Source organism: Pseudophryne corroboree, chromosome 12 (assembly GCF_028390025.1).
Source record: "Pseudophryne corroboree isolate aPseCor3 chromosome 12, aPseCor3.hap2, whole genome shotgun sequence".
NCBI lineage: Eukaryota > Metazoa > Chordata > Amphibia > Anura > Myobatrachidae > Pseudophryne > Pseudophryne corroboree.
The window spans coordinates 143,920,991-143,943,929 of NC_086455.1; the positions used below are offsets into that span (position 1 = coordinate 143,920,991).

Genomic DNA, 22,939 nt, shown 5'->3' on the forward strand with positions numbered 1-22,939 from the left:
AATTGACGACGCTATTCACAGAACCATGGGCTAATTTAGACCTGATTGCTGCAGCGAAGAGGTCTGAACTGCACCGGCGCCGCAGTGCGCCGGCGCATGCCAGACAGCCGATGGCTATCTTAGCCCTGCGATCGCCCCTCCGTGATTGACAGGCAGAGGCGGTCGCTGGGCGGGAGGGGGTGGGCCGGCGCCATTTGGCCACCGTTTAGGGGGCGCGGAACGGGCAACGCAGGTCCTGACAGCTTTATCAAAGGATCCTTTGATAAAGCTGCTAAACTTTTTGGGGAGCAGCGAAACGCGTCAGGACCCCCCTGTTCCACACCACTTCAGTTTCGGCAATCACCAGCGTGTGTCTGAACCAGTCCCGGATCCACTACCAGCTCGCTGTGCAGCAACAAGAGGACATTTCCAGCACTCACCAATACAAATGAGGACATTCTCAATCTAACATGGACTCTCATGTATGGAAGCCTTTCCACCTCTAAAGCGGTGACCGGTAAATATTGAAACAACCGAACTGTGCTATTTTAACCAAACCTCTATGGAATTAGTGGACTTATCTGGGCGTACTATACAGGAACAGACACCAAGTGATCCCATTATATACAGAAATATTAACTGAATGTGGTTATGTATTTAATTTATTCTTTACAATTGTGAGGAGAGCAATTGCTGATTTTAGTAGTTTTATTGTTTTTATTGTAATAAATTGTTATACTACTTAACATTGTTCTATTCCAATCACTTCATTATTAGCGCTGCCTGTACATTTTCTGTTTTCTGTGTTTTCACGGGAGTGACCCTCCTGTTTTAGTGGCAGCTGCTTGGTGCAGCAATCTCATAACGAGCGCCTGTTCTTCTTGTTAAGAAGCCCTCTACCAGCAGCGAGTAGCTCCCTGCCAGCGCGCAAAAGAGCTGCGCTGGCTGGGAGCTACTCTTCAAGTACAAAGGCATCACCGCTGTGTGATGCTTTTGTACTTGTGCGGCGGGACAGGGCCTGACATGCGGGGCGGACTAGCCCTATGCTGAGCGTCCCCCCACATGTCAGGGAAGCGGATCGCAGATGTGCTAAATTTATCGTATATACGATCAGGTCTGAATCACCCCCATGAGAGGAGTGAAATGGAGCAAGGACGCGTCTTGCCAGTGGTTCTGGACCCATGCAAAAACAGAATAAACTTTTACAGAATAAAATAAATACACATTGGTTTTCAGAAAGCCCAACTAAATATCATCTTGGTAATTGCATGTTTACAGTGTATATCTTTCATTGCTTCACAGGGAACAGAGGAGCTAGAAGTCCGTATATTGGTGCAGGTTCGTCCAGGCCAAGATATAAGGTGAGACGTTCTATGAAAGTTCTTCTGTTAGATAAATGTATATATTCATGCATGTAGGGGCTGATTCAAAAGTTGCATGCAAGTCGGCCACATTGGCTCACAGAAGTAAATGGCAATCTTCGTTAGTATTGATGCATCTATGCCATCAGCACTGCCAGCGCCCACCTGCATCAGCCCCATACTTGGATCAAGAGACCAGTCTGAAATGAGACGTATCTCTGCACACACACAAGGGCCTCCTCCTATAACATCTGCCGACAGCAACGTCTTCCCAGTTATATTTTCACGTGCAGAAGATGGCGAAGGATCTGGCTTGGTACCAGAGACTTTGGTGTTTCCTGCCTCATCTCCATATATTCAGAAGATTGCACAGCTAGCACAATATGGGGGGGGGGGGGGAGGACACAACAACGCAGAGAGCTCTGTTCAGGGTGCACCTGTTAGAGGTGTACCACTAATACTTAGGTGATATTGGGGGTCATTCCGAGTTGATCGCTAGCTGCATTCGTTCGCTGTGCAGCAATGAGACAAAAAAAGGCCACTTCTGCGCATGCGGCGCGTCGTACTATTGCAACGAACGATGTAGTATCACACAAGGTCTAGCGAAGCTTTTCAGTCGCAGTGCTGGCCGCAGAGTGATTGACATGAAGTGGGCGTTTCTGGGTGTCAACTGACCGTTTTCAGGGAGTGTTCGGAAAAACGCAGGCGTGGCTGGGCGAACGCAGGGCGTGTTTGTGACATCAAAACAAGAACTGAACAGTCTGAAGTCATCGCAAGCGCTAAGTAGGTCTGAAGCTACTCTGAAACTGTACAATAAAACTTTGTAGCCGCTCTGCGATCCTTTCGTTCGCACTTCCGCTAAGCTAAAATACACTCCCAGAGGGCGGCGGCATAGCGTTTGCATGGCTGCTAAAAACAGCTAGCGAGCGATCAACTCGGAATTACCACCATTGTTTCATACTATGAGATACAATGTTATGGAATCTTTTGTATTATAATTATTTGTGGATCTGGAAATAGTCTACCTACATTACATAGTCTAATAAAATGTGTCAGCTGTTTGAATAAAGTGTTGGGATCCATCGTGTATCTATGGACATTTGTGCAAACTTTCTTTGTAACTTTGAAGTATTCTTAGACTCGCTAATAGTTTGTTAGAAAGCAATGCATGTATATAACCAGTACAAACCTCACTTCTTTTCCTAGACCAATAGGCCATGACATAAAGAGAGGCGAGTGTGTACTGGCGAAGGGTACGCACATGGGGCCCTCGGAAATTGGCCTCCTGGCAACTGTGGGCGTCACAGAAGTTGAAGTACACAAGTTCCCAGTAGTTGCGGTTATGTCAACAGGAAATGAGGTCTGTACAATGCAGTGGTTTATAGATTACCCTTTAATAGAAAATGTGTGTGTGTTTTTCTGTTTTGTTGTGTGTGTTTACCCAGTTTATGTGGGATGCGGTCAATTTACCCTCAATCAAAATCCCGACGGACAAAATACCGACAACCATTGACCGCCGGTCAAAATACCGACAACCATTGACCAACAGTCAAAATACCGACAACCATTGACCAACAGTCAAAATACCGACATTTAAAATACCGACAAGGTCGTAATACCGACATTTACAATGTCGACAGGTCAAAAAGTCAACATGAGTTTTTCATGATTTTTTTCATTGAAACAGACTTGTTCATACTTGACCATCCCAGTGGACCTGAAGGGGGAATATAATAGTTCCCGAAGCTTGGCGAGCGCAGCGAACCATGCAAGGGGACTCGGTACACTTATACGGTGTCCATGTCGACCTATGTCGACATACACACCACAAAACAATGAAAACTGTTGTCTGCTTTTTGACCTGTCGACATTTTGAACGTCTGTATTTTGACCTTGTGGGTATTTTAAATGTCGGGATTTTGACCTCGGCGGGATTTTAATGGTAGGTATTTCATACTGATCCCGTTTATATTACTGTCTAATCCAGACTTTGCAACATACTTCCAAGTGTCTCACAAACTTTGATTTTCTCCTTCCCTATGTTAATCAACTTAATTAATAGAATTTCCTGCTGAGTTTGTTTTTTTTTGTGGCCAGAGGTCAATAGTGAAGTGGACTCTTCATATTTCATCTCAGGCTATGAAATAGCAGTAGCAGCCAATCAGTAATTACAGAGGCAGATAGCAGTAGGACCCAGTACTGCACTCGGATCATCTCTGTGTGCTTACACTAGGACTGTAGTAAGTCTCAGAGCTGCTATCAGTGTTTGTGATTATTGGCTGATGGCAGCTTTATGACCTGGCTGTAGCAGTGGGGAGACATGACCATTGGGGGTTAGGCAAGGAGAAATGTATCTTTCTGTAGTTGTTCCTGGTTATTTTTGTATAACATCGTCTCTGGTTTATAATGTTTACCAAGTGTTCGGTACAAGTCCCAGTGTTTTAGTTGCTGGGAGCAATTAATATATATGTATGCTCTTTTTATATATGCTGAATAAGACGGAATAGCCTGAAGAGCAGAACTTACACATAACTCACCTGCCCAACCACAGATTGTAACTGGTATTGTTCCAAATATTGCCCAGTATGAGTTAAGCACAAATCAGGATGTATTTTTAAACGCCGTTGTCTCTCACTATAGACTGTATTGGGATGTGTGTCCCCTTTTTGTACTAATGCAAAGGCATTCACAACAATTAAATACATAGGTTTTATTATGTTACATCTTTGATGATTCTCTTGCAGCTGTTAAATCCTGAAGACGATCTTCTGCCGGGTAAAATTCGTGACAGCAATCGCTCTACCCTTCTAGCAACAATTCAGGAACACGGCTACCCTACCATCAACTTGGGCATTGTAGGAGACAAGTAAGTGCCATAAATTGCATGCTGTACAGACAATCCTAGAGACTCTTGCAGCAGTTGGGAGGTCCCGTTCACAGTAGTCAGTGGGTGCCGCATGTACCTTACGCTAAGGCATGCAGCAATGATAAAGTGAATCGTGGTAAGGGGCAGCCTAATGCTTTTCAGCACACTAGAGATGCCACCTCTATGACATGGACATCACCCACCATGAGATGGCCCTACCACCCCTGTCCTGATCCAGACTTACCAATGGCCATTGATGGTCAATGTTTGCGAAGCCATCGAATTTCCATTTCTACCAATGAATGGTATAGAGCCGATGGTGACACAATGGTGTTTTTTTATTTCTTTCCTCTGTTGTGATAGGCTCAGACTGCTTAACCAGTTCACTGGAAGCTGCCTTACTAGGCAACATTGCTTGTTCTGATTTGTGCTTACTCTTACAACCTGTCAGATTAATACACTGCAGCAGCCTATACACTCTATAACAGATCTTTTATGCGTTTTTTTCAACTGTGGGAGAAATAGACGCTTTAGAGACTCTATCATGTTTCACGGACCATGACTCCTTGTCAGATGGGCTCCCCAGGTTCCTTTCCTACCAAAGCTCATGACTCAGGTAGCCAGAAGTTTCATAGTAGTTGATGATAGAAGACGGAATTAATTCCCTTAAGGGAGAGGACGACGAAGGCATAGGGACTCAAATCAGGGATAACAGCCTAGTATTTGAACTAAGGGGAAAAGAGTCTATAAAGTGGCGAATTTGGAGGTAAGCGAAACAGTTGATAGTAAGTAAATGAAAGATACTCTGCAATGAACCCAGAAAGGCGCAACGACCTCCGAGTCAAGAAGATCAGATAACACTCTAAGCTACAGATGGGTCCACGTTTATTTTGACCTTTAATAGGATTAACTGAGACTGGCCAGTCGGACTTAATCCCCTGCTGTATTGTTCTCTGTACTGTATTGCAGCTAAGAAAAATAGATGAAGGGTTTATGTTAATAAACCATGTTGTGCCTAGGCGCAGAAAACTAGTCAAGATAACCGTGGACCTATCTGTATAGTATTTCTAAAATGGTGTAAATAGAACAGCCATTCTCCACTACCTTTCTATGTCAGCAATGATGGAATGTATGATTAAAGTCTGCATTTTTTTATACATTTTACTTCTGAACCATGAATATAAATAATATTGTTGTGAGTTAAGCTGCATTACAGCTTTTTTAAAAGAAAAAGCCACAACCCCTTCCCACACTCCTGTAGAGTCAGGAGAATCTGCTTGCGTCCTCTTTCTTCAGAGCAGTGCCCTAATGCTACGTGGTGTTATATCGGGTTGGGTATGTGATCCCTGCTGTCGGGGTGCCGGCAGTCACATGATCGACACCAGCATCCCGACACTGAGAATGCCAACAGGAGATGCGGTAATTATTTTACCCCTCCCCTGTCCTCTACCCTTATGGGGTGGCGGCTAGGGCTACGATTCGGGGGGTTGGTTGCTAGGACTAAGATTCAGGGGGTGGCGGCTATGGCTGACTCACCCCGCCTGACCCCCCCCCCCCCCACTAAATCTAGCAGTGACCATAATACTTACCTTCGAGATGTCGGTGGTCGTTGTCTTGGCGCCGGGATTCTGAGTGGTGTCGGGATTCCGCCATCGGCCACATAACCACCGGCATCTTGATTACCAGGATGCTATCCAGATCCTGTTATTTCATTCCAGGGAAAGCTGAGGCTGCAATTATTTGAGTTGATGTGACTTCACTAGCGCTGAACCTCTTTATTTCCACCTGGGTACCCCTGTCAGCCCATCTGCACTATTTGGACCCCCAACATTTACCATGGTTTATTTACATAAACCCTTCATCTAATTGTTCTCAGCTGCAATACAATACAGAGAACAATACAGCAGGGGATTAAGTCCTACTGCCCAGTCTCTGTTAATCCTATTAAAGGTCAAGATAAATGTGGACCTACAGTATCTGTATGTAATGAATATAATTGCTGTTTGATCAAATGTTTAGACGGCACTATAAATGTGCTATAAACCATATTTTTAAAAATTACAATAGAATGGAAATTTTACATATGTATTTCTTACACATTCCAATTTATGGAAAACATTAACAATAAAACTATAGCCCACATATGCCTTCAGGAATACACTATAGACTCATTTTGCTATCAGGGTCCTACTGCGATGCATGGGGCTAGAGATTCCTGGGACACTGCTTTCCCTTTGTGTTTAATTATCAACGGATGCCGCACCTCATCATTCCAGAAAAAAATTCTAAATACCTCTGAACATGACAGGGAGTACCCCTGGAGGTTACTAGTACCCCCGGTTGAGAACAACTGCTGTATACTTATTATTCAAATACACACAGTTTATTTCTGCACAACAAGCCTGCTGAGGTGACTCGCACTCTGCCTGTTCCGTTCGGAAGGCACCTCACTAGCATGGCACTGTCTCAGAGGAACAAGAGAGCTTGGTGGACATAATTAATATGAACACTCTTGCTTTCCATGTACATTACTTAGCTCTGTAATACATAGCCTTTGATATGTATTCATTTCAAATACTGACACTTCTTATTCTTACACAGCTTACTCTTAGTTTCCATTTACAGTGACTTTCTAATATATTGGCTGCTTTTAGGTGACAAAGTAGATTTTTACAAAAGAGTGAGATAATTGTTCATTTCTGGTTGCTTTTCCCCACAGCCCAGATGACTTATTAAATGCCTTAAATGAAGGTATCAGTCGTGCTGATGTTATCATCACATCAGGAGGTGTATCCATGGGAGAGAAGGTAAAAATAGGTGTAAAAGTCTCAAAGTGAATCTGTGCCAAACATGACATAAATATACCACAATTTATAGAGTTAAAAATGATCTGATCCACTAGTGTATTTTCCTTTAGCGTATCCTCCACCAGTGTGTCCTTCATGTACGTGTCCATCACTTGTTATCCTTCACCTGTGCGTATTGTATCTGTCTGTCCTCCACTGGTGTGTTCTCCAACAGAGTAGTGTTCATCTGTGTATGCTCCAACAGAGTGTTCTTCATCTGTGTGTCCATCACCTGTGCGTCCTTTATCTATGTGTTCTCTAACAGAGTGTTCTTCATATGTGTGTCCATCACCTGTGCATCCTTTATCTATGTATCCTCCAACAGTGTTCTTCATCTGTGTGTCCATCCTTTATCTGTGTGTCCTCCAACAGTGTTCTTCATCTGTGTGTCCATCACCTGTGCGTCCTTTATCTATGTGTTCTCTAACAGAGTGTTCTTCATATGTGTGTCCATCACCTGTGCATCTTTTATCTATGTGTCCTCCAACAGTGTTCTTCATCTGTGTGTCCATCACCTGTGCGTCCTTTATCTATGTGTCCTCCAACAGTGTTCTTCATCTGTGTGTCCATCACCTGTGCGTCCTTTATCTATGTGTCCTCCAACAGTGTTCTTCATCTGTGTGTCCATCACCTGTGCATCCTTTATCTGTGTCCTCCAACAGAGTGTTCTTCATCTGTGTGTCCATCACCTGTGCATCCTTTATCTATGTGTCCGCCAACAGAGTGTTCTTCATCTGTGTGTCCATCACCTGTGCGTCCTTTATCTATGTGTCCTCCAACAGTGTTCTTCATCTGTGTGTCCTTTATCTATGTGTCCTACAACAGTGTTCTTCACCTGTGTGTCCATCACTTGTGCGTTCTTTATCTGTGTGTCCTCCAACAGTGTTCTTCATCTGTGTGTTCCATCACCTGTGCATTCTTTATCTGTGTGTCCTCCACCAGTGTTCTTCACCTGTGTGTCCATCACCTGTGCGTCCTTTATCTGTGTGTCCTACACTGCTGTGTCAATCAAAAACATTTACAGCTCTGCAGTACGATTGCTAGTTACATCTGTAACTGTGTCAATACACCTTTATTTAAATCCACCTGTAACTAAAAAACACGTTTGGCAGCCATGTAAACATGACATTATAGTATAAATAGTTCACTGTGAAATCTCCAACAACACTTAATATATCATCTCACACACCATCTGTTTTTGGTCTGTAAAATATTATTGGTGTATTAAACATAGGATGACTGTATCTCATGACTTTCCAACAAATATATTTCTTATTGAAGAGAAACCCGGGCGCTCCCCCAATTCTGTATAGCTGTGAGGGGTAGTCAGTCTGACAATAAATAAAGGTAGTAACAGAAAAAGCAGCCGGAAAATATGGGGAAGGAGTAAAGTAACACTTGTTCATTCAATTGCCAATATAGTAACAATTGTTTAATAACATAGAAACTATTTAAGTACACATATTTAAAAAGGAAGCAATGCATGACCGCTCCACTAAATGAAATATATATCCCAACCCTCAGGATCCCGACACCTAGTAGGTAAGTATACCATCCCTAATCTCTAACCTCCCTATCACTCCTTTCAATACAAAAGCGGTTTTACACTCGCCTCTTTATTTGGTCATATTGGATACATTTTGATCCTTTCAGTCAATACAATATATATTTCATTTAGCATTGCTTTCCATTATCATGCATTGCTTTCCTTTTTTATATATGTGTATTTCAATTGTTTCTATGTTATTAAACAATTGTCACTATGGGATGCACTTCATTTGCCGGCGGTCAGGATACCGCCGCCAAAATCCCGACCAGTGACAATGCCGACAGCTGGTATCCCAGCTAGCAGGGGCTATTCCAACACATGGGTGTCCACGACACCCATAGAGTGGGAATAGAACCTGTGGTGAGCGCAGCGAGCCACCAAGCCCGCAAGGGGACTCTTTGCGGTCACCCGGCTGCCGGTATTCTGACGTCCAGCATCCCGGCTGCTGGTATTTCATACTGATGCCGTTAATACAGGTTATATTACCCATTGAGTGTTGTTTTGCTCCTTCTCCATATTCTCCAGCTGCTTTTTCTATTATATTTGTTATTAATGATGGGAAAACTGAACCCGACAGTGGTGTATCAACCAGAGTAGTGGACGCTGTCTTTTTTGGGTTGGTTTAAATTCACAAACAGATAAGAGTTTAACAAGTCTTCATGTCTTTTGTACGTACTTCCAATAACATTTTAGTGTTAAACAGATGGCGTGTTAGATTATAAACAAAGTGCCGATGTATATTTCATATTGAACTATTTATGGTATATGCCATGATTTGATTTTTGTATGATTATCATTAGGATTGAGTTTTCTACCCAGAAAAGCTTAAGGCAATGACATAATGAAACTTACCAGAGCTGAAATAGATTATTTAATGAAGCTTGGAAGAGACATGAGCAGAGGAATTAAACTGTAGGGTTTATTTGACCTCCGCGCTTCATTATGCATTTGAAGATGAGCGCAGCATTCCCTTGCCTCACCATTAGATGGCAGCAGCACCTAAAGCAATTTGCCTAGCAAATGGTAACTATTACTAATATTCACCTTTCAAAAATCAAATACATCCGATGATGTGTATAAAAGTTAATTTTTTCTTTACTTTTTTTCTTTACTTTTTTTTTTATTTCCATTCAGTTAGATATATAGAAAATAACACTTTATTTATTAACAGTTTCTTATATAACGCAGCAAATTCCGTTGCGCTTTACAATTGAACTTTGACAACAATAAATATAATTTTGCTTCATACAGCATTGGCAGCTAAAAACTACTACATACAGTATGAAATGCAAAACATTCCTATCCGCTTCATTCCTAACCACCATCCTGTGAACAATACTGACACTTTTAAAAGTTCTGCGTAGAATTAAGCCCTCTCCTGTGTAGATAATAAAGCTTTATCGGTTCCATCCAGATACATTCTATGGGGTATATTCAATAAGAGTCGGGTCCATTCCGACAAGCAGTTGTCGGAATGGACCCGACAACCCCTATTCAAAAGAGCGGCCAAATCCGACTGTCGGATTTGGCCATTCCCTGTTTCCTGACCTGCTGCTGCGGGTGCGCTGACAGCAGCGGCAGAGGGAGCTGTCAGCGGCGCCGGGGGTGAGGGGGGAGCGGTCAGCGGCACCGGAGGTGAGGGGGTAGCGGTCAACGGCGCTGGAGCTGAGGGATAAGCGGTCAGCGGCGCTGGAGCTGAGGAGATGTCTGTGGAGCCAGAGGGGAGAGCAGCGGAGGAGACGGAGCGGACGGGGGAGGAGACGGGGAGCAGCGGCTGCAGCAGCGGAGGCTCACAGCAGCGTCCACCCGGCTCCAGCAAGCGGGACGTCGCTTGCTGGAGCCGGGTGGACGCTACCGCTGGGTCCCTGCTCTCCCCGCTGCTCCCCCGTCTACTGCTCTCAGCTCACTTATCTCAATCCGACTTTTTTTAAAGTCGGATTGAGATTGTCGGAAACGGGGCTAAAACCTGTCGTGTTTGGCCCCGCTTCTGACAATGCACGCTGATCGGCGGCTTCAGCCGCCGATCAGCGTGCATTCCGACAGCATGCATTCAGACAGCATTTCCCGACTTGTCGGAATAAATGGGACCGCAATGAATAGGTCGGAACCCCTTCCGACCTAAAACTGTCGGAAGCTGCCGTCTTCCCGACAAGACGGCAGCTTCCGGCAGTTATTGAATATACCCCTATAAATGATGACAGCACATCAAGTCACAGAAATCTTTGTATATGCAAGAGGGCGTGCTGTTCTTCTTGGTGCCCAGACTTTATAGGGTTTTCTCTGACGTCCTAGTGGATGCTGGGACTCCGTCAGGACCATGGGGATTAGCGGCTCCGCAGGAGACAGGGCACAAAAATAAAAGCTTTAGGACTAGGTGGTGTGCACTGGCTCCTCCCCCTATGACCCTCCTCCAAGCCTCAGTTAGGTTTTTGTGCCCGTCCGAGCAGGGTGCAATCTAGGTGGCTCTCCTAAAGAGCTGCTTAGAAAAAGTTATTAGGTTTTTTATTTTCAGTGAGTCCTGCTGGCAACAGGCTCACTGCAACGAGGGACTTAGGGGAGAAGAAGTGAACTCACCTGCGTGCAGGATGGATTGGCTTCTTAGGCTACTGGACACCATTAGCTCCAGAGGGATCGAACACAGGCCCAGCCATGGAGTCCGGTCCCGGAGCCGCGCCGCCGACCCCCTTGCAGATGCCGAAAAGTGAAGAGGTCCAGAAACCGGCGGCAGAAGACTTTTCAGTCTTCATGAGGTAGCGCACAGCACTGCAGCTGTGCGCCATTGTTGTCAGCACACTTCACACCAGCGGTCACTGAGGGTGCAGGGCGCTGGGGGGGGCGCCCTGGGCAGCAATGATAATACCTTGTTCTGGCTAAAAATACATCACATATAGCCCCTGGGGCTATATGGATGTATTTAACCCCTGCCAGGTCTCACAAACACCGGGAGAAGAGCCCGCCGAAATAGGGGGCGGGGCCTATCTCCTCAGCACACAGCGCCATTTTCCTGCACAGCTCCGCTGCGAGGAAGGCTCCCAGGACTCTCCCCTGCACTGCACTACAGAAACAGGGTAAAAAAACAGAGAGGGGGGGCACTTTTTTGGCGATATTGATATATTAAGCTGCTATAAAGGAAACAACACTTCTGTAGGGTTGTTCCTATATATTTATAGCGCTTGGGTGTGTGCTGGCAAACTCTCCCTCTGTCTCCCCAAAGGGCTAGTGGGGTCCTGTCTTCGATAAGAGCATTCCCTGTGTGTCTGCTGTGTGTCGGTACGTGTGTGTCGACATGTATGAGGACGATGTTGGTGTGGAGGCGGAGCAATTGCCGGTAATGGTGATGTCACCCCCTAGGGAGTCGACACCGGAATGGATGGCTTTGTTTATGGAATAACGTGATAATGTCAGCACGTTACAAAAATCAGTTGACGACATGAGACGGCCGGCAAACCAGTTAGTACCTGTCCAGGCGTCTCAGACACAGTCAGGGGCTGTAAAACGCTCTTTACCTCAGTCGGTCGACACAGACCCAGACACGGACACCGAATCTAGTGTCGACGGTGAAGAAACAAACGTATTTTCCAGTAGGGCCACACGTTATATGATCACGGCAATGAAGGAGGCTTTGCATATCTCTGATACTGCAAGTACCACAAAAAGGGGTATTATGTGGGGTCTGAAAAAACTACCTGTAGTTTTTCCTGAATCAGAGGAATTGAATGAAGTGTGTGATGAAGCGTGGGTTAACCCCGATAGAAAACTGCTAATTTCAAAGAAGTTATTGGCATTATATCCTTTCCCGCCAGAGGTTAGGGCGCGCTTGGAAACACCCCCTAGGGTGGATAAGGCACTCACACGCTTATCAAAACAAGTGGCGTTACCGTCTCCTGAAACGGCCGCCCTCAAGGATCCAGCTGATAGGAGGCTGGAAAATACCCTGAAAAGTATATACACTCATACTGGTGTTATACTGCGACCAGCCATCGCCTCAGCATGGATGTGCAGTGCTGGGGTGGTTTGGTCGGATTCCCTGACTGAAAATATTGATACCCTGGATAGGGACAGTATTTTATTGACTATAGAGCAATTAAAGGATGCATTTCTTTATATGCGAAATGCTCAGAGGGATATTTGCACTCTGGCATCGAGAGTAAGTGCGATGTCCATATCTGCCAGAAGAAGTTTATGGACGCGACAGTGGTCAGGTGATGCGGATTCCAAACGGCATATGGAAGTATTGCCGTATAAAGGGGAGGAATTATTTGGGGTCGGTCTATCGGATTTGGTGGCCGGGAAATCCACCTTTTTACCTCAGGTCCCCTCCCAACAGAAAAAGACACCGTCTTTTCAGCCGCAGTCCTTTCGTTCCTATAAGAACAAGCGGGCAAAAGGACAGTCATATCTGCCCCGAGGCAAAGGAAAGGGTAAGAGAGTGCACCAAGCAGCTCCCTCCCAGGAGCAGAAGCCCTCCCCGGCTTCTGCAAAGCCCTCAGCATGACGTTGGGGCTTTACAAGCGGACTCAGGGGCGGTGGGGGGTCGACTCAAGAATTTCAGCGCACAGTGGGCTCACTCACAGGTGGACCCCTGGATCCTGCAGGTAGTATCTCAGGGTTACAGGTTGGAATTCGAGAAGTCTCCCCCACGCCGGTTCCTAAAGTCTGCTCTGCCAACGTCTCCCTCAGACAGGGCGACGGTATTGGAAGCCATTCACAAGCTGTATTCTCAGCAGGTGATAGTCAAGGTACCCCTCCTACAACAGGGAAAGGGGTATTATTCCACACTATTTGTGGTACCGAAGCCGGACGGCTCGGTAAGACCTATTCTAAATCTGAAATCTTTGAACCTGTACATACAAAAATTCAAGTTCAAGATGGAGTCACTCAGAGCAGTGATAGCGAATCTGGAAGAAAGGGACTTTATGGTGTCCCTGGACATCAAGGATGCTTACCTGCATGTCCCAATTTGCCCTTCACATCAAGGGTACCTCAGGTTCGTGGTGCAAAACTGTCATTATCAGTTTCAGACGCTGCCGTTTGGATTGTCCACGGCACCTCGGGTCTTTACCAAGGTAATGGCCGAAATGATGTTTCTTCTGCGAAGAAAAGGCGTATTAATTATCCCTTACTTGGACGATCTCCTGATAAGGGCAAGGTCCAGAGAACAGCTGGAGGACGTAGTAGCACTAACCCAAGTAGTGCTGCAACAGCACGGGTGGATTCTGAATTTTCCAAAATCTCAATTGACCCCGACGACACGTCTGCTGTTCCTGGGAATGATTCTGGACACGGTTCAGAAAAAGGTGTTTCTTCCGGAGGAGAAAGCCAGGGAGTTATCCGAACTTGTCAGGAACCTCCTAAGACCAGGAAAAGTGTCTGTGCATCAATGCACAAGAGTCCTGGGAAAAATGGTGGCTTCTTACGAAGCGATTCCATTCGGCAGATTCCACGCACGAACTTTTCAGTGGGATCTGCTGGACAAATGGTCCGGATCGCATCTGCAGATGCATCAGCGGATAACTTTGTCTCCACGGACAAGGGTGTCTCTTCTGTGGTGGTTGCAGAGTGCTCATCTGTTAGAGGGCCGCAGATTCGGCATACAGGACTGGGTCCTGGTGACCACGGATGCCAGTCTGAGAGGCTGGGGAGCGGTCACACAGGGAAGAAACTTCCAGGGAGTGTGGTCAAGCCTGGAGATGTCTCTTCACATAAATATACTGGAGCTAAGAGCGATTTACAATGCTCTAAGCCTGGCAAAACCCCTGCTTCAGGGTCAGCCGGTGTTGATCCAGTCGGACAACATCACGGCAGTCGCCCACGTAAACAGCCAGGGCGGCACAAGAAGCAGGAGGGCAATGGCAGAAGCTGCAAGGATTCTTCGCTGGGCGGAAGATCATGTGATAGCACTGTCAGCAGTGTTCATTCCGGGAGTGGACAACTGGGAAGCGGACTTCCTCAGCAGACACGATCTACACCCGGGAGAGTGGGGACTTCATCCAGAAGTCTTCCACATGATTGTGAACCGTTGGGAAAAACCAAAGGTGGATATGATGGCGTCCCGCCTCAACAAAAAACTGGACAGGTATTGCGCCAGGTCAAGAGACCCTCAGGCAATAGCTGTGGACGCTCTGGTAACACCGTGGGTGTTCCAGTCAGTGTATGTGTTTCCTCCTCTGCCTCTCATACCAAAAGTACTGAGAATTATACGGCAAAGGGGAGTAAGAACGATACTCGTGGCTCCGGATTGGCCAAGAAGAACTTGGTACCCGGAACTTCAGGAGATGCTCACGGAAGATCCGTGGCCTCTACCTCTAAGACGGGACCTGCTTCAGCAGGGACCGTGTCTATTCCAAGACTTACCGCGGCTGCGTTTGACGGCATGGCGTTTGAACGCCGAATTCTAAGGGAAAAAGGCATTCCGGAAGAGGTCATCCCTACCCTGGTAAAAGCCAGGAAGGAGGTGACTGCACAACATTATCACCGCATTTGGAGAAAATATGTTGCGTGGTGTGAGGCCAGGAAGGCCCCGACGGAGGAATTTCAACTGGGTCGATTCCTACATTTCCTGCAAACAGGATTGTCTATGGGCCTCAAATTAGGGTCCATTAAGGTTCAAATTTCGGCCCTATCGATTTTCTTCCAGAAAGAATTGGCTTCAGTTCCTGAAGTCCAGACTTTTGTAAAAGGAGTACTACATATACAGCCCCCGGTTGTGCCCCCAGTGGCTCTGTGGGATCTTAATGTAGTTTTGGATTTTCTCAAATCCCATTGGTTTGAGCCACTCAAATCGGTGGATTTGAAATATCTTACATGGAAAGTAACCATGCTACTGGCCCTGGCTTCAGCCAGGAGAGTGTCAGAATTGGCGGCTTTATCGTATAAAAGCCCATATCTGATTTTCCATTCGGACAGGGCAGAACTGCGGACGCGTCCTCAGTTTCTGCCTAAGGTGGTTTCAGCGTTTCACCTGAACCAGCCTATTGTGGTGCCTGCGGCTACTAGCGATTTGGAGGATTCCAAGTTGCTGGACGTTGTCAGGGCATTGAAAATATATATTTCAAGGACGGCTGGAGTCAGAAAATCTGACTCGCTGTTTATACTGTATGCACCCAACAAGCTGGGTGCTCCTGCTTCTAAGCAGACGATTGCTCGTTGGATTTGTAGCACAATTCAACTTGCACATTCTGTGGCAGGCCTGCCACAGCCTAAATCTATCAAGGCCCATTCCACAAGGAAGGTGGGCTCATCTTGGGCGGCTGCCCGAGGGGTCTCGGCATTACAACTCTGCCGAGCAGCTACGTGGTCGGGGGAGAACACGTTTGTAAAATTCTACAAATTTGATACCCTGGCTAAAGAGGACCTGGAGTTCTCTCATTCGGTGCTGCAGAGTCATCCGCACTCTCCCGCCCGTTTGGGAGCTTTGGTATAATCCCCATGGTCCTGACGGAGTCCCAGCATCCACTAGGACGTCAGAGAAAATAAGATTTTACTTACCGATAAATCTATTTCTCGTAGTCCGTAGTGGATGCTGGGCGCCCATCCCAAGTGCGGATTGTCTGCAATACTTGTACATAGTTATTGTTACAAAAAAATTGGGTTGTTATTGTTGTGAGCCGTCTGTTCAGAGGCTCCTACGTTTGTCATACTGTTAACTGGGTTCAGATCACAGGTTGTACGGTGTGATTGGTGTGGCTGGTATGAGTCTTACCCGGGATTCAAAATCCTTCCTTATTGTGTACGCTCGTCCGGGCACAGTATCCTAACTGAGGCTTGGAGGAGGGTCATAGGGGGAGGAGCCAGTGCACACCACCTAGTCCTAAAGCTTTTATTTTTGTGCCCTGTCTCCTGCGGAGCCGCTAATCCCCATGGTCCTGACGGAGTCCCAGCATCCACTACGGACTACGAGAAATAGATTTATCGGTAAGTAAAATCTTATTTTTTGGCGACCGGGCCCTGTGACTTTACCTCTTAACAAGTGGAAAACTTGATAAATGGTTTTGCAGTGTTTTCTTGCAATACTGAAAACTAGAGGCATTATTATTTAATCCTTTATTTACATTGGAGAAATATTACGTAGCACTGAACAATGATGAGATCATTATAAAAAGCAAACGGCATAAACTGAAATAAACAGCGAGTTAGCGGGCCTCTGTCCAAATGAGCTTACAATGTAAGAAGTATGAGGAACATTAATCCATTTTACCATTTCTATAATGAAAACAGTATGCAGAACTGATGATGACTACACTTCTATTCTTGTTTGGTTTTGTGTTCTGTCATTATATTATGTGTAGCTGGACTATCTCCTATAAGTTTCTTGCTGTTTAAAAACTGTACCAGTTAAATAAAAAAGGCTGGTGGCATTTCTGTGTGCATACCCATGAAAACACTGTAACATAGCATTTCGTATGCAGATACAGCCGCAGTTGCACACAGGATATAGGCATGCTGCATACCATTTTAATCAGCAGAGTCTGCTTGTGTGTCTTATTCACATGGCGAATACTGACAGTGTGGTGTGGTGGTGCAGATACTGGCGGTGTGGTATGGTTGTACACATATCAGTGGTGTGGTGTGGTTGTGCAGACACACCCAGTGTGGTATGGTGGTGCAGACACTGGCGGTGTCGTATGGTTGTACAGATATCAGTGGTGTGGTTGTGCAGATATATTGTGCAGATACTGGCTGTGTGGTACGGTTGTACAGATACTAGTGTACTTGTAGTGTAGTATGGTTGTGCAAATACCAGTGGTGTGGTTTCGTTGTGCAGATACCGGTGGTGTGGTATAATTGTGCAGATACTGGCTTGTGGTATGGTTGTGCAGATATTGGCTGTGTGGTACGGTTGTACAGATACTAGTGTACCTGTAGTGTGGTATGGTTGTGCAGATATCAGTGGTGTGGTATGGTTGTGCAGATACCAGTGGTGTGGTATGGTTGTGCAGATACCGGTGGTGTGGTATAATTGTGCAGATACTGGCTTGTGGTATGGTTGTGCAGATACTGGTAGTGTGGTATGGTTGTGCAGATATTGGCAGTGTGGTATGGTTGTGCAGATACTAGTGTACTGGTGGTGTATTATCGATGTGCAGATATCAGTGGTGTGGTGTGGTTGTGCAGATACCGGCAGTGTGGTGTGGTATGGTTGTGTAGATACAAGTGGTGTGGTGTGGTGTGGTGGTGCAGATACTGCCTGTGTTGTATGGTTGTACAGATACTTGTGTACTGGTGGTGTATTATGGTTGTGCAGTTATCAGTGGTGTGGTATGGTGGTGCAGATACTGGCAGTGTGGTGTGATGGTGGAGATACTGGTGGTGTGGTATGGTGGTGCAGATACTGGCGGTATGGTATGGTGGTGCAGATACTGGCAGTGTGGTATGGTGGTGCAGATACTGGCAGTGTGGTATGGTGGTGCAGATACTGGCAGTGTGGTATGGTGGTGCAGATACTGCCAGTGTTATGGTGGTGCAGATACTGGCAGTGTGGTATGGTGGTGCAGATACTGGCTGTGTTGTATGGTTGTACAGATACTTTTGTACTGGTAGTGTAGTATGGTTGTGCAGATATCAGTGGTATGGAATGGTGGTGCAGATACCGGTGGTGTAGTATCATTGTGCAGATATCAGTGGTGTGGGTGTGCAGATATCAGTGGTATGGAATGATGGGGCAGATACCGTTGGTGTGGTATGGTTGTGCAGATACAGGTGGTGTGGTATGGTTGTGCAGAATAACGGTGGTGTGGTATGATTGTGCAGATAACGGTGGTGTGGTATGATTGTGCAGAATAACGGTGGTGTGGTATGATTGTGCAGATACCGGTGGTTTGGTATGATTGTACAGATACTGGTGGTGTGGTATGGTTGTGCAGATACAGGTGGTGTGGTATGATTGTGCAGATACCGATGGTGTGGTATGGTTGTGCAGAATAACGGTGGTGTGGTATGATTGTGCAGATACCGGTGGTGTGGTATGATTGTGCAGATACTGGTGGTATGATTGTGCAGATATCTTTGGTGTGGTATGGTTGTGCAGATACAGGTGGTGTGGTATGATTGTGCAGAATAACGGTGGTGTGGTATGATTGTGCAGATAACGGTGGTGTGGTATGATTGTGCAGATAACAGTGGTGTGGTATGATTATGCAGAATAACGGTGGTGTGGTATGATTGTGCAGATACCGATGGTGTGGTATGATTGTACAGATACTGGTGGTGTGGTATGGTTGTGCAGATACAGGTGGTGTGGTATGATTGTGTAGATACCGGTGGTGTGGTATGGTTGTGCAGAATAACGGTGGTGTGGTATGATTGTGCAGATAACGGTGGTGTGGTATGATTGTGCAGAATAACGGTGGTGTGGTATGATTGTGCAGATACCGGTGGTGTGGTATGATTGTACAGATACTGGTGGTGTGGTATGGTTGTGCAGATACAGGTGGTGTGGTATGATTGTGCAGATACCGGTGGTGTGGTATGGTTGTGCAGAATAACGGTGGTGTGGTATGATTGTGCAAATAACGGTGGTGTGGTATGATTGTGCAGAATAACGGTGGTGTGGTATGATTGTGCAGATACCGGTGGTGTGGTATGATTGTACAGATACTGGTGGTGTGGTATGGTTGTGCAGATACAGGTGGTGTGGTATGATTGTGCAGATACCGGTGGTGTGGTATGATTGTACAGATACTGGTGGTGTGGTATGATTGTGCAGAATAACGGTGGTGTGGTATGATTGTGCAGATACCGGTGGTGTGGTATGATTGTGCAGATACCGGTGGTGTGGTATGATTGTACAGATACTGGTGGTGTGGTATGGTTGTGCAGATACAGGTGGTGTGGTATGATTGTGCAGATACCGGTGGTGTGGTATGATTGTACAGATACTGGTGGTGTGGTATGATTGTGCAGATAACGGTGGTGTGGTATGATTGTACAGATACCGGTGGTGTGGTATGGTTGTGCAGATACAGGTGGTGTTGTATGGTTGTGCAGAATAACGGTGGTGTGGTATGATTGTGCAGATACCGGTGGTGTGGTATGATTGTACAGATACTGGTGGTGTGGTATGGTTGTGCAGATACAGGTGGTGTGGTATGATTGTGCAGATACCGGTGGTGTGGTATGGTTGTGCAGAATAACGGTGGTGTGGTATGATTGTGCAGATAACAGTGGTGTGGTATGATTGTGCAGAATAACGGTGGTGTGGTATGATTGTGCAGAATAACGGTGGTGTGGTATGATTGTGCAGATACCGGTGGTGTGGTATGATTGTACAGATACCGGTGGTGTGGTATGGTTGTGCAGATACAGGTGGTGTGGTATGATTGTGCAGATACCGGTGGTGTGGTATGATTGTGCAGATACCGGTGGTGTAGTATGGTTGTGCAGAATAACGGTGGTGTGGTATGATTGTGCAGATAACGGTGGTGTGCTATGATTGTGCAGAATAACGGTGGTGTGGTATGATTGTGCAGAATAACGGTGGTGTGGTATGATTGTGCAGATACCGGTGGTGTGGTATGATTGTACAGATACTGGTGGTGTGGTATGATTGTGCAGATACCGGTGGTGTGGTGTGGTATGGTTGTGCAGAATAATGGTGGTGTGGTATGATTGTGCAAATAACGGTGGTGTGGTATGATTGTGCAGATAACGGTGGTGTGGTATGATTGTGCAGATAACGGTGGTGTGGTATGATTGTGCAGAATAACGGTGGTGTGGTATGATTGTACAGATACTGGTGGTGTGGTATGGTTGTGCAGATACAGGTGGTGTGGTATGATTGTGCAGATACCGGTGGTGTGGTATGATTGTACAGATACTGGTGGTGTGATATGATTGTGCAGATAACGGTGGTGTGGTATGATTGTACAGATACTGGTGGTGTGGTATGGTTGTGCAGATACAGGTGGTGTGGTATGATTGTGCAGATACCGGTGGTGTGGTATGATTGTGCAGATAACGGTGGTGTGGTATGATTGTACAGATACTGGTGGTGTCGTATGGTTGTGCAGATACAGGTGGTGTTGTATGATTGTACAGATACTGGTGGTGTGGTATGATTGTGCAGATAACGGTGGTGTGGTATGATTGTACAGATACTGGTGGTGTGGTATGGTTGTGCAGATACAGGTGGTGTGGTATGATTGTGCAGATACCGGTGGTGTGGTATGATTGTGCAGATACCGGTGGTGTGGTATGATTGTACAGATACTGGTGGTGTGATATGATTGTGCAGATACCGGTGGTGTGGTATGATTGTACAGATACTGGTGGTGTGGTATGATTGTGCAGATACCGGTGGTGTGGTATGATTGTACAGATACTGGTGGTGTGGTATGATTGTACAGATACCGGTGGTGTGGTATGATTGTACAGATACTGGTGGTGTGGTATGATTGTACAGATACCGGTGGTGTGGTATGATTGTGCAGATAACGGTGGTGTGGTATGATTGTACAGAGACTGGTGGTGTGGTATGGTTGTGCAGATACAGGTGGTGTGGTATGATTGTGCAGATACCGGTGGTGTGGTATGATTGTACAGATACTGGTGGTGTGGTATGATTGTGCAGATAACGGTGGTGTGGTATGATTGTACAGATACTGGTGGTGTGGTATGGTTGTGCAGATACAGGTGGTGTAGTATGATTGTGCAGATACCGGTGGTGTGGTATGGTTGTGTAGAATAACGGTGGTGTGGTATGATTGTGCAGATAACGGTGGTGTGCTATGATTGTGCAAAATAACGGTGGTGTGGTATGATTGTGCAGATACCGGTGGTGTGGTATGATTGTACAGATACAGGTGGTGTGGTATGATTGTGCAGATAACGGTGGTGTGGTATGATTGTACAGATACTGGTGGTGTGGTATGATTGTGCAGATAACGGTGGTGTGGTATGATTGTACAGATACTGGTGGTGTCGTATGGTTGTGCAGATACAGGTGGTGTTGTATGATTGTACAGATACTGGTGGTGTGGTATGATTGTGCAGATAACGGTGGTGTGGTATGATTGTACAGATACTGGTGGTGTGGTATGCTTGTGCAGATACAGGTGGTGTGGTATGATTGTGCAGATACCGGTGGTGTTGTATGGTTGTGCAGAATAACGGTGGTGTGGTATGATTGTGCAGATAACGGTGGTGTGGTATGATTGTGCAGATAACGGTGGTGTGGTATGATTGTGCAGATAACGGTGGTGTGGTATGATTGTGCAGATACCGGTGGTGTTGTATGGTTGTGCAGAATAACGGTGGTGTGGTATGATTGTGCAGATAACGGTGGTGTGGTATGATTGTGCAGATAACGGTGGTGTGGTATGATTGTGCAGATACCGGTGGTGTGGTATGATTGTACAGATACTGGTGGTGTGGTATGATTGTGCAGATAACGGTGGTGTGGTATGATTGTGCAGATAACGGTGGTGTGGTATGATTGTGCAGATACCGGTGGTGTGGTATGATTGTACAGATACCGGTGGTGTGGTATGGTTGTGCAGATACAGGTGGTGTGGTATGATTGTGCAGATACCGGTGGTGTAGTATGGTTGTGCAGAATAACGGTGGTGTGGTATGATTGTGCAGATACCGGTGGTGTGGTATGATTGTACAGATACTGGTGGTGTGGTATGGTTGTGCAGATACAGGTGGTGTGGTATGGTTGTGCAGATACCGGTGGTGTGGTATGGTTGTGCAGAATAACGGTGGTGTGGTATGATTGTGCAGATAACAGTGGTGTGGTATGATTGTGCAGAATAACGGTGGTGTGGTATGATTGTACAGATACTGGTGGTGTGGTATGATTGTGCAGATACCGGTGGTGTGGTATGATTGTGCAGATACCGGTGGTGTGGTATGATTGTACAGATACTGGTGGTGTGGTATGATTGTGCAGATACCGGTGGTGTGGTATGATTGTACAGATACTGGTGGTGTGGTATGATTGTGCAGATACCGGTGGTGTGGTATGATTGTACAGATACTGGTGGTGTGGTATGATTGTGCAGAATAACGGTGGTGTGGTATGATTGTACAGATACTGGTGGTGTGGTATGGTTGTGCAGATACAGGTGGTGTGGTATGATTGTGCAGATACCGGTGGTGTGGTATGATTGTGCAGATACCGGTGGTGTGGTATGATTGTACAGATACTGGTGGTGTGGTATTATTGTGCAGATACCGGTGGTGTGGTATGATTGTACAGATACTGGTGGTGTGGTATGATTGTGCAGATACCGGTGGTGTGGTATGATTGTACAGATACTGGTGGTGTGGTATGATTGTACAGATACCGGTGGTGTGGTATGATTGTACAGATAATGGTGGTGTGGTATGATTGTAC

At 46.0% G+C, this 22,939-nt stretch overlaps 1 protein-coding gene across 22 annotated transcripts in view; it reads left to right on the plus strand.

Moving 5' to 3' along the window:
- GPHN (gephyrin) overlaps positions 1–22,939 on the plus strand; it is a 615,912-nt gene that overhangs the window by 569,171 nt on the left and 23,802 nt on the right. For all 22 annotated transcript variants that reach the window (XM_063948135.1, XM_063948129.1, XM_063948127.1 and 19 more), the window contains 4 exons: positions 1,282–1,340; positions 2,547–2,700; positions 4,085–4,206; positions 6,926–7,013. In XM_063948135.1, the coding sequence (XP_063804205.1) occupies positions 1,282–1,340; positions 2,547–2,700; positions 4,085–4,206; positions 6,926–7,013 (423 nt within the window). The remainder of the gene's footprint in view (positions 1–1,281; positions 1,341–2,546; positions 2,701–4,084; positions 4,207–6,925; positions 7,014–22,939) is intronic.